Below are 12,758 nucleotides of genomic sequence, written 5' to 3'. Positions count from 1 at the left end.
ACATAACATACATAATGTAAGCTACATTAGAATATCAGTCTGAAGTTGGAGACAAATTGTTGCTGTAATTTGCCATTGTGTAATTTCAAAACTGGATTATTTGAGAAAGGCAAAAGGCACAGATTAATACTTTACCATTCGAAACAATAGGGACTGCTGTTTATTTTGATGTATGGTTTGTCATGTAAACTCGGGAGCTAGTGAGGTACTGCACCAACAAGAACGGGTGTGGAGATGGACGCAGAGCTGTATGCAGAATATGATTAAATTTGATGTGAATTCATTGATGTTAATTTTATAGCAAACCGTTTATCACAGCAACTAGTGGGTAGCACAGTTGGGAAGCTCAGGTCGTGTGGTTTCACGTGATATAGCTATGTTAATTGTGTGATGAGTATTCTGCCAGCAATTTAATAGAGATGAATGGGTGCGATTTGGACGCATCGCTCGTACATGGTTATTCCACAGTGCCAAAGACCTTATTGTTTCTGAAATGTGATCAGAAAATTTTACTGGGGCACGGCAGATATATACCGGGGCATGTGCCCCAGTAAAAGGGGTCTGGCGACGCTGATGGAACAGGTGACTCACCACAGATTATGGTTCAGGGGATTAATTGATTAAACGTCAATCAACATAGAAAGTACACGCCAGAAAACACAAATCCCATCTATACATTTTCTGGCACTTATCTGGGGTCAGGTCTAGGTGGCAGCAGATCAAGAAAAGTAGTCCAGACGTCCCTCTCCCCAGCAATGTTTTCCAGCTCCTCCTGGGGGGTCCCAAGAGGGACTGGCTGAGGGCGGTGGCTGCTTTGTTGTGACATTACAAAGTTACAGAAGTCCTGATGGCTCGTTTTAAGGCTCAGTTTCTGAATACAGGCTGTGTGCATTTCTCTGTGGACTGAGCACTTTGATACTTTCACAGTATTAATATAGAACCTAGACCTGCATAATCAAAAAACACATGGAAATCTACCTTTATACTATATGAACCTTTCACTAAAAATGATTAAGCAAAAACACCATTCTCTCACTTCAATGTGCACACACAACAGAGTGCAGCCTTAACAACTCCTCCGAGGAGCAGTGGTCCTCACTCTTCCCTCTGAATCCCACTGTGCAAGTTCTAGAGAGTAACACCAACGTCCAGATGCTACTTTTTCCACAACCACGTGTTTGTTTGTTTACATATAATAAAGATCTTCACAAGGGCATAGGAGATAATAATTACTAAATGATTCCATGACTTCTCATTTGTAACAATACTGACACCTGATGAATCATCGGAGTCACAGCCGTCTCTGCTTCAGTTTCAATTTCTGTTCGTCTGGTTTTCTGTCACAGTAAACTGAACATCTTTGGGCTTTGGGCTGTTGGTTGAACACAGGACATTTGAAGACGTCGCTCTGACTGATATCTTCCACTCTGTGTTACAGACTAAATGATTAATTGATTAATTAATAATGACCGATCATTGGTTACAGCCTTAATGTTATCAAACAGGATCAGCTTTGGTCTTTAAAGCTGCAGTCATAGTCCCGCGTTAAGGGGGTTGCAACGTTACCATAGCGACTACATGCACTAGCTCATAGCCACACCCTAGGCTGTGATTGGTGAGTGTGGGCTGCAGTAGTCTTCTCCTTGTCACTAGCACACACATCACTCACACATCCTGCATCTGTTTCTAAATGACACAAACACAAACCCCGTTGTGTTGTCCATCATGTCATCAAGGAGGTCAGGGTGCTGACCCTCTGCTCCCCACGGTTTTTACAGACAACACCTGTCTTTGAATTTGTTTTACATATACTTTGACTGGGGGACTTCCGTGATTTGATTGGCTTTTCATCTCAGGTAAGAGTTACCCAGGCTCTGACCGTTAAACCGAGCGGGTCCAGGTTGTGGAGCGGGGCCTGTAAAGGGAAACGGGAACGACTCGGCTCTGGATAGTGGTTTATGTCACCAGGTGAAATCTATACTGTCAGTAACCATAGACTGTAAATAAAGATGGATGTAGCTTCTGTGACATCACCCACCCACAGAGGTGGTGTGTGTGGCAAACATACATTCACTCACCTGTTACTCAAAGTGGCCATGCTCTCAATTCTACATAATTTTAGTCCTTAATAAAATGTAAACAGGTTTACACAGATTTATATAAAATTCACCCCCATACAGTTGTCATAAAGGAGAAATTAGCTATAGAGACTAAAACCATTTTTTGTACCGGACTGTAAACATGTTTATTTCTGCTGTAAAGTTGGACATTTTAACATGGGAGTCAATAGGGATCAACTCACTGTTGGAGACAGACTCTAGTGCTCATTAGAGGAAATGCAGGTTTCAGCTCTTCACTGTTGGTTTCATGTTTCAGCTCTGGAGATTGATGCTTGGTGGTAACACAATGACAATAGAACAACAGCTGATGTTCAGGGGTGTGTGTTTGTGTGTGGGAGGGAGCTGGTTCAAAAGCAGTTTGGTTGACTTCACCAACCTTCAGCAGTGAAGCTGAGAACAGAAATCAGTTCCTGTCCACCATCACTCTGGCCTCTGTTTCCACTACCTCCCTTTATTTCCATCAGTCAGACCCTTAATTCGGCTGTAGAGCTACAGCAGGGCCTGACCTATAAACAGCACTGTCACTGACTGGGCTATGGTGTTACATCCAGAGATGCACCGGTTCCACTATTTCTAAGAACCATAACTGACAGCTACACAGACAATTAGCCACTTAAGTGTCTGGATTTGTTGTTGTGAATGTTTTGGTGGCTGCTCCTCCTTCTTAACTTCAGCCTCACAGGGATTCTGTGTCTTTCACAAGTGTGGAGGTGTTGTATGTGTATGTGTGTAGCTATGTCTGTGCTTATGTGTGCACAACGTTAACCCTCGTGTGGTGCATGAGTGTAAATGTGACAGCATAGGAATTAGACATCTGAGACTGATCAGCCAATCACCGCTCACACCGAAAACCGGCCTTTTCCAATCAACCAGTCAGTCGTCATCCTCTGATGTGATGATGATGTCGTCGTGCGTCCTCTCAGACTGCGGAGAACAAGGCCGTGAATTGCTGATGTGTCAGTCTTCCCCCCAGAGTGAAGACCACAAAGACAGAAAGGTGTGGCGTTCGATGTCATCTTTTATTAGAGCCATACTGTCTGGTAAATGCTTGCATCACTAAATATTATGGAGATGCATGATGGGAACTTTAGGATCCAGTGTTTTTGGAGCTCAACCCATACTAGAGAGTAAAAACCCGAATAGTCAGTGACTTGAGTTAACTTCAGGGTTTTCCCAGGTGCAGGGTCTCAGCTGAGTGAATGGACGAACCTGAAGGGTCTCTTCTGTTCTGGAGGGAAAAGATACTTTGGCCAAAATATAAGACAATGTATTTTCTAGAAAAACAATTGTGTGCAGATATTCTTTCTGGAATAGAGGAGAGTACGAGAGTCCTTCAGTAGGTCCAGTGTCTCCCTTAGAGCAGACCCCACCCTGGCAGGGGGGCAGAGCTTTTGGGTCTGAGGGGCAACTTTCTGTTCTAAAGTGGATTTGGGTTAGTTTGGTGCACCATGCTGGCCCATGATATGAATAGATATGTTGTCATTGTTTTATAATGGGATCTATTTTCATTGACTATTACTCTGTTGTTTATTTTCTAGATGAATGATTTAGTCCTCGTTTTGAATCACTTTGTCCTCTCAGTCAGCAGAGCCTGAGGAGGAGGGGGAGCTGCTCATTGTCAAGGTGGAGGGATCGGTGGAGACCAGCAGCACCAACCACGAGGTGCCGCTAGACGCCTGCATCAGCACCAGGAGAGATGCCAACACCGCCACCTCGCTCCCTACCACCTCGAAGGACGCCAGCGATGCCCGGCCAGCCAGACACAGCAACGAAACGGAGGTCAGTGGATCTGACATCGTCACCTTTGTTGTCGGCTGGAGAGCTGAAACTAACAGCAGCAGCTCCAAGCAGGAAGGAAGTGATGTCAGAGCAGGGAACAGTCAGCCTGTGAACTCAGACGCTGACATGACAGCACGCAGGGATGCCATTCCAACTTCCTGTGATGATGTAACAGACGGCGGGAATGAGGCTGCGCTGCACACCCCCAAGTCCTCTCCGTCAGAGGTCATAGTCATTGATGGAGGGGGGGCGTCAGACAAGGAGGGAGAGGAGAGTGAGTGGTTACATGTAGACCAGACAAACAGAGAAGCGAGTAGAGGCAGACATGAACAAACTACATTACCCATGATTCAGCGTGCTGGTCTGGAACCAGCAGGACACAGGTCAGCGCAGGCAGGGTCTGCTCCTCCAGGAACATCTGGCAGTGGAACGACCCCCAGCACCAACTCCTCCAGTGATGCACCTGGCCTGGCCCTGCACCGCCCCGCGCCCCCCTCCAACCACAGCCTCAACAAGCCCTTCTCCAGCAGCTTCCACCGCACCTTCTACCACGCCGTCACCATGGAGCGCCCATACGGCTGTACCAGATGCACCAAGCGCTTCTTCCTAGAGTCGGACCTGCAGAAGCACATGGCCAGGCACACCAGGGAGAAACCTTACACCTGCCTGCTGTGTGGCAAGAGCTTCGTGTGCCAGAGCCAGCTGGACATCCACCACAACGTCCACACTGGAGAGAGGCCCTTCAGCTGCTCTGTCTGCAACCGACGCTTCTCCCACCCCAGCAACCTCAAGAGGCATCAGAAGATCCAGCACTGAGCTCCAAGACCACGACCCTCCCACAACACAGCTGCACCAAAGTCTTCCTGAGGAGGACCAGACAAGGCTGTCCTGCTTCACGTCAGTCCTGGGACTTCTCAGAGCTGTTTCATAGGAACAGGATGAAATGAGGAAAGGAAAACGCAGGAATCAAAATCAAGAACATAAGCAGCACCTCTACAGTCTGACAGGTCTGCTGCTCAAGTCTGCGTCATCATCCACACAATGTGGGAACAGCAGGCACCGCCACTATCAGTGAAAAGCACCATGTAGAGAGTGACAGTGTAAATGCCGTGTCGAACAGGCTGGAGCTTTAATGAGCAGCATCAGGGAGGGAGAGACAGTCACTCCTGTTACCTTCAGCTTTCATTCAAACCAGCTGCGTGCATGAGGTCATGAACATCACACTGAGCATGGTCTCATCCTCTAGAACTGAACCGCCACTCTATGTAATGGTTTCAAGTCCATCATTACTGCAGCGTCTGTGTACGTTCAGGCACATTGTTTCTTTAGTTTTAAACTACAGCTGCACAATTAATCCAAATATAATTGAAATCACAACATGACCAAGAACTATTTCCAAATCACAGGAGCTGCATTTTTTTGATAAAGGCTAAATGTGTTACAACATTATGACGCATTGTTAGCACCATAAGTGTTGTGGTGCTACAGAGATGCCCCGGCTACAAATCATATTCTCCACATGTAAGGGGACATGATTGTTTGGTTCAAGTCCCAACAAAATTCTCATCATCATCATTTTATAAATGTTCAGGGAAACTGGAAAAAAAAAATTAATTCCAACTGAAATCGTGACTCATGTCACAGTCTCAATATTTGACAAACTAAATCGCAGTATGATTGTTTTTTCCATATCATTTGTTACTTTAACCAAAAAGTTTTTCTGTTTTTATTGTCAGAATTAAAAAATGAAAAACAATTCTGGTGTGAATAAATTACTTGTTCTTGTTTAATTAAAGAATGAAGAAAGGTATTCAGGTGACACAGAAGTAAATATTTCAAAATAAAAGCCCAGAGGATATAATCTTCATTCTATAATATTATAAAACACAGACAGGTAAAGAACTTTTTTCTTTGCATTTCGAGGAAACATTTGATCAACAGTGTGTGATGTATTATTTACCTGCGTAGCCTAAATTAATAACCTGATTAATTAACATGTCTAAACACACTGTGTGCTCCTTCCCAGATAGTGTTGTCTACAGTGACCAGGTCTCCACGGTTACCACATGATGTTCACCCTTTCATCACTTCAGATTCCTTTATATGGTGGAGCTAATGTTTACTGTTTATAGCCGTCACTACAGCCTTTATTCTGAAATCCATCAGTCCTCAGACATCACATAGTGAACTAATCAATCTGCCAAAGGTATTGATCATCATATCTGCAGCAGGCAGCCGTTAGGCTGTTTATTTCAACATTCAGAGCTAAATATCCAGAACTACATATATTACAGCTGTTTACTCATCAGTCTCGTCTGAGGTCAAGTCTACAGACGGAGTTTCAACATACAGCAGACAGAGACAAAAACTCACATTCAGAGATGATCCTGAGCCCAGAATCTGAACCACGTCAGAGAAATAAACAGATAACAAAGAAACTGTCTGTCTGTGCTTTATAATGTTAAACTTTATAGAATGACCATTTATCCTCTTACTTTTATTTTGAAATATTTACCTTTACTTCCCTGTCACCTGACTACCTTTCTCCATTCTTCTATTCAACAAGGAAAAAATTCATTTTTTTATTCTGACAATTGTATGTTTTTATTGTTTATGTTTATGTTTTTGTTTTGTTTTTTTGGTTTAATTTTTTTTTTTTTTGACTTCAGTCTGATGAAGATGTGGATTACGTGTCTCAGTTGGGCTTTTACAGCAGTTTGTCTGTTTAAACTCATTTCTGGAAGGAGAAACACGGCTGTTTTCAAACATGTCAGCAGGTCAGAGACTTCATGTTCAGCTCGTCTGTCCTGTTCTCATGAACAGGACGTCTCAGGAACACACAGAGGGAACTTCAAAGGTCAAAGGTCACTGTGACCTCACTGAACATGGTTTTGGCTATAGCTCAAGACTTCATACACCAATTCTGACACAATTTACAGGTTCGGATGATGAAGTGATGACATATCCAAAAGGTCAAAGGTCAACTTCACTGTGAAGACATAATGTTCTACAGGAACAGAGATTGACCATAGCTGTATACCAGTTCAGGGGCTGCCAAGGTGTGGCCAAGGCCAAACCAAAATGAAACAGTCTGGTCTACGGAGGATTCTCACTTTGCGTCACCAGCTCTGCCCGGCGTCAGTGCTGTATCACAAAACGCGTATTCCTGTTGCCCAGCAACACTTACCTTTTTAATCAAACCCAGTACTTACATTTAGCAGTGTAATCCTCAGGCTCTCTGTGTTTTCTGACATTATTTTCATTACAAACGTGAAATCAAACTTGGGATATATGGACCATGAAGGATCCACCTGTTGGAGCCTTTGTGGTCCAGGAAAAGAAGGACACATTAAGGAGTCTTTGAAATAAGTCAGTCTTCAGGTGCAGCCTCTGCAGGATCAGACCCTGACCTGAGACAGAGCTCATATTTCCTGTCCCTTGGTTGGTTAGAGGAGGGATACAACCATGAGGCTCGAATTTTAGCTGAACACATGCAAATATCACAACACTGACCTTTTGATCAGAGTTTGCACAGAGCATGTAAACAGGAATGTTCATTGTCATGAACATGTTAGTGAGAATATTGTCATTATGGGAATAACAGCAAAAATCAGAATGTTGTGTGCATGTGAGCAGAGGGTTAGGGTTGTGTGTCGTCGTGAAATCTCCCATCAGGTCTGTAGTGCAGAGAAACCAGATCAAAGGCAACAGGAGAACATGAATCACAGCTCAGACCAGTACTGTGTGCTGCTCTGAGTTGCTCTGAGCTGATTGCAGTGCACAGTGAAAACATCTAATTAATAAAGATTTGAGTGGGTTTTCTGATCACATCATCACGTTTTGACTTCTCATCAGAGTTCCTCTTTCTCCGCTCATACAGTATGAACCAAGTACAATCACACACAGAAGCTCTCAGCCTGTTCCTGTAACCCATGTTAAAGAGCTTCATACCTCCTGTCCTTCGTCCTCAGAGTCATCACAGCATCTTAACAATCTAATGCATCTTAAACCATTCCAGTGTAATCAGCACTATGAGCGCTCCAAAGAGATTTACTCAAACATTTGTACTCGACCACATAGAACGGTGGAATGTAAATATGCCAATAAATCATATTTTTCAAGAGATTGATTGTGTGTTTTCTTTGGCTCCTGTCTGAAATGATAGTTATGACTGTGTCAGAGCCCTTTGGGTTCTTCGTGACAGCTAAACACCTCCCTCCTTTTTCCAGGCGCTGGGACGTCTGAAAAACACAAGCAGCCCTAAGAGCCCAGAGGAAAAGATGGAGGAAGTGCAAGTGCAAGGTCTGTTTTCCTGTCACATCTTTTCCTGAGCCTGACAAATGCACTGGCTGGTTCAGAGCACGTCCACGTTCACATCCTCAGCTGCTCTGACGTGTCACATCAGACTCAGTTGTGTCCTCCCAGACTTTCACAGCTGTTCTGTTTGTGCTGCAGGTTATCATCTGTAAAACATCTGTCAAACAGCTGCAGGGAGACATCACATCGCTTTGGTTTGATCTGATGACACTGTCTCCCATTAGTTTCAGTACAATAACTGCAAAAAAAAAAAAATAACCAGCACCTGTTTGATGATAAATTCATCTTTTAAATAAACAACACAAAACAGTTTTCAGCGTCTATAATATCCAGAAAACAGGTTTAAACTCTGAGTTTCTTAATCCTGAGAGGAGAAACTCTGTTTTTTCTGATCCAGACACTGAGATCACTTTCACGCGGAGTCAGTTACCATGGTAACTGAAACTGAGAAGCTAGCCAGCTCACTGAGTTTCTGTCTGTCTCTGTCTGTTGAGCCTGAAATAATGATAATAATAATGATAATGTGAAAAATTTTAAATATTTTGACAACTAATAGTGATAAATAATGTGATAGATAATAAAGAATGTGATCATAATAAATAATATGATAAATAATAAATAATTTGATACATGATGTGATAAATAATAAGATACATACCAAGAATAATGTGATAAATAATAATAATAATAAATAATGAGATAAATAATAATAATAATAATAATAATAAATAATGTGGTCTCGTGGATGATGTTAAATAAAATGTAATAATTTGAACTTTTCTCCAGCTCAGACTCTTTCACGGCTTCTGTTGTTTTTTAGAGATAAATTGTGTTTTAACGTCACACATGAATCTTTCTGGCTCCACTGGATTGAAATGGAGACCCTGCTCTTTACTTACCTGCTACAATGGTGAATCATTGATGATGGCTTTTTATATTCCTCATGCAGGCAGTTAACAGAGTAACAGACTCAGGGTTGATTGAACTGCTTTCTGGAATAGAGCCCAGATTTTCCGCTCCTCTGTTTTCTGTCTCTGTGAACTTTGACCCTTGCATCTGAAGCCGTCTCACTGGAGACTTGTCACTATGTTCTGACATGTTAAATACAAAAGTATTGATCGATTCATGGGCAGATTGAGGGATAATGGATAATAGTCAGCTGTAGCTCTAGTGACTGCTCCCAGATATTCAGCACGGACGAACACACAGAAAACAAAAAACATTTAACATACCTAACTAATTGCATCTCTTTACTGTGACCTCATCAGATGATGCCCCAGAGAAACACAGACCCTCCCCGACCCTGCTGCACTGGCAGGAGAGCAGTGAGTCTGAGGACATGGAGCAGCCATCTTGTTCCACATACACACCTGAGAAACCCTCGTTAAGCCAAATGAGGACAAACCCTGCCTCTGGCCTCCGCCCTGTTCCCAGAATGCCTCAGTGCAATATGGACCGGGCGAGCCTTGTGTCTAAACACGACATCATTGTGATCAACTCACACCTGCGTGCAGAGAAGGACGGCTGTGGGGGCACGCTGGCATCTGGAACAGGTGGAGGTGACGGAGCTCAGAGCACTGTGAGGTCCCAGTATCAGCCGCTGCTGTGCATTCAAATCAGTGAGCCCCCCAGTGAAGTGATGTACGAAGGACATCACATCTCTGCCTTTAACAGCCCCCCTGTTTCCATGGGAACAGTGGACCACCAGCAAACCCAACACTCATGGTCTGGAATGGGGCAGATTGACCTTCATGAGTCTGGTCCAGTACAGACCCAGCAGAAGCAGCCCGGCCTCCCCTACGCCTGCACCTTCTGCTCCCGCCGCTACGCCCACCAGTGCCAGCTGCGCATCCACGAGCGTGTCCACACCGGGGAGAAGCCGTACCAGTGCGCCCAGTGCGGGAAGAGCTTCGGCCAGTTCTGCAGCCTCAAGCGCCACCAGATGGTCCACACAGGAGAGAGGCCGTTCCCCTGCCCCCACTGCGGGAAGCAGTTCTCCACCTCCACCAACCTGAAGGTGCACCAGAGCGTCCACACCGGGGAGAAGAGGTTCCACTGCTCCAAGTGTGGCAAGGACTTCTCCTTCCTCAGCAACCTCATCCGGCACCAGGCTCTGCACACCGCCAGGTAGAGTCTTGTGTGTACTTGAAAATAATAAGAACAAACTCACAACAAGATGCAGTCAGGACAACACCACAATGACCCAGGGCTGTTTCTGACACGTTCACATTATTGGACTGGTCTTCGTTTCAACAGGTTGATCATACTCTGTTTCCGTTTCATCTTTGGATTCACTTTGTAAACGTCCTGCTCATTAAAAGCAGCTAACAGAGTACATCAGTGTCCCTGTGCTGGCTGAGTCAGGTGTAGTTTGGACATAGTCTGTGTGTCAGAGGTGAGAGCTGGCCGTGGGTGTAGACATCTGAAGACAGATGAGCAGCTGAAGAGACGAGCAGGTGCTTGAATCTGACAGATCATTTCATCCAGACATGAAATAATATTGAAATGAATATTGAAATGATAAATGAATGTTCTGCTGATTATTTAATATGTAATGTGAAAGGTCCCATACTCGTCTTCCTGTGCTTTATCTGAAGTGTTGTTACCCATAAGAAGATATATTTGTGGTTTTAGGAACAAAGACCATCTCAGTGTAGTTTCACATCTCCTCCCTCAGGCTTCTCTCTGGAGCTCTGGTGCAGCAGATAGCTTCATGTTTCAGACGTACTAAACTTGGCATGCTAGCCACTCAAAAATTCAAGATGACCGACCATTCTCACAAGGAAGTCGTGTTTCGCAAAAATTTCACCCACAGTTTTCCTATATGAATAATCTTGGTGTCAAATCATACATTTTAACAATGTAGGAGATTAAATTTAGCACACTGTAAAAAAAAATGAAGGCAAGTGTATTTGAGCAAAAATATCATCAAAAGTTTCAAAAATCATGACTGTGTTGATTTTTGTATTTAAAAATAAAGAGATTTTTTTTTTTTTTTTTTTTGCATTTACATATTATATGTATGTGAGCGCCGTGAAATGCTTATTCTTTCATATTAAGATTTCTCCTCTGTGCTGAGGTTGCAGACGACATGAGGAACAGTTTGTCTGAGGTAAGGTCTAAACATTGTCAAACATATTCAGATACATATTCCCATTTAAAGGAACAAATTATTACAAAGTTTTGAAGTAATAAAAGCATTCAGTTCCTTCCAGAGATTTCTGGAGGTGCAGTCCCAAAATATATGTTATAGTATCAGTTTGAGTTTTGCAAAATATACAAATGGGGTTCATAGTTTTTACAAATCGCGTCAGGTACTGACTCGAAGGATAAAATCTGTGTAATAATTTTATTTTGTTTTTAATCAGGAATCTGTGCGGCAGCATCCAAACCTTTGTCCAGCAAATATTAAGACATTTACAAATGCAGGAACATAAGAACTGGTCATATAACCAGGATAACAACGTTACATAACTTCATATATAATATGTAAAGAACAATTATATATAATTATGCTATGTGTCACATGTAAAGACATTAATTGACAGATAATGTTGATGAATAGAGGCTGAGTGACACTGTGGGAGTTAACCTTCGTGTGTACTCGGGTAGTTACGGTACAGACTAGCGGCGAACACCCGGATGTAAACAGAACTCTCTCTCCATTCAGATGAACCGTTTCTCGATGGTGGACCTCACCGAGAACCACCGTCACCGTCACCGGCTCCTCTCACGCGTGTGACCGTGTCCGGCTGAGTCGCTGTAGCCCAGACACCCAGGGAGCGCTTTGGCGGGAAGAGCCGTGGAGTTGAAGCGGGTCAGCGGGGTGATGGAGAGCTGTGTGAATCTACACTCCCAGCTGGCCTCCATCATGGAGGTGTTAGCTAACGCGGCGGTGGCGGAAATCTGTCAGCTGGTGGACGACGGCTTCGCGTCCCTGAGGCTGGAGATCTCCCGGAGCCAGAGGGAGAACCTGGCCCTGAAGAGCCGCCTGCGGCTGATGGAGGTCCGGGCAGGGGAGCGGGCCCACAGAGGGGCCGTACCGTCGCTGGTGGTTACCTGCACCAGGAGAGGTTAGCCTGCGCGGACTACATCACGCACCAGAGTCCAGTCAAAAATCAGACATTTTGACATCAGGACAGTACAAACTCTTACTGCTGCTGTACTCCTTTGCTCCTTCTAACATACTGCAATGTTGAGAGAGCTTTGTGTTGCTGCTCCAGTGGTTAGTCAGTTAATCGTTTAGTTGATCCACAAAATACAATCAACAACTATTTTAGATCATCAAATAATAGTGTTTGTCCTTAAAGTGTGTCCTGTTTGCAGCTTTTCAAATGTGAGAAATTAATCTTGTTTAATGTTAATTGAATCATGAAAAGTCAGAAGTTCCCAAAACAATAATAATAAAGTGTGAAGTACAGATACTGGAAAAATAAACTGAAGTGCAGTACTATAGTAAATGTACTTCGTTACTGTTCACTCCTGCTAGGCATTATATGAACAGCTAGATTGGCACTCAGCAGAGCACAGACCTCCACCAAG

General features: G+C 43.8%; 1 protein-coding gene across 1 annotated transcript in view; it reads left to right on the top strand.

Annotated features, from left to right (window-relative positions):
• Positions 1 to 12,758, top strand: part of LOC139636056 (uncharacterized) — a 43,327-nt gene that overhangs the window by 2,461 nt on the left and 28,108 nt on the right. Inside the window, exons 3-8 of the mRNA XM_071503729.1 lie at positions 3,702 to 4,708; positions 7,780 to 7,789; positions 8,129 to 8,201; positions 9,485 to 10,343; positions 11,277 to 11,328; positions 11,983 to 12,289. Coding sequence (XP_071359830.1) covers positions 3,702 to 4,708; positions 7,780 to 7,789; positions 8,129 to 8,201; positions 9,485 to 10,343; positions 11,277 to 11,328; positions 11,983 to 12,289 — 2,308 coding nt within the window. The remainder of the gene's footprint in view (positions 1 to 3,701; positions 4,709 to 7,779; positions 7,790 to 8,128; positions 8,202 to 9,484; positions 10,344 to 11,276; positions 11,329 to 11,982; positions 12,290 to 12,758) is intronic.

The sequence above is a fragment of the Trachinotus anak genome, unplaced genomic scaffold (assembly GCF_046630095.1).
Source record: "Trachinotus anak isolate AG129_WGS33_773 ecotype Australia unplaced genomic scaffold, CSIRO_AGI_Tana_v1 ptg000019l, whole genome shotgun sequence".
Classification (NCBI taxonomy): Eukaryota; Metazoa; Chordata; class Actinopteri; order Carangiformes; family Carangidae; genus Trachinotus; species Trachinotus anak.
Note: the sequence above shows the minus strand (reverse complement) of the source record. Positions and strands in the feature narration are given on the sequence as shown.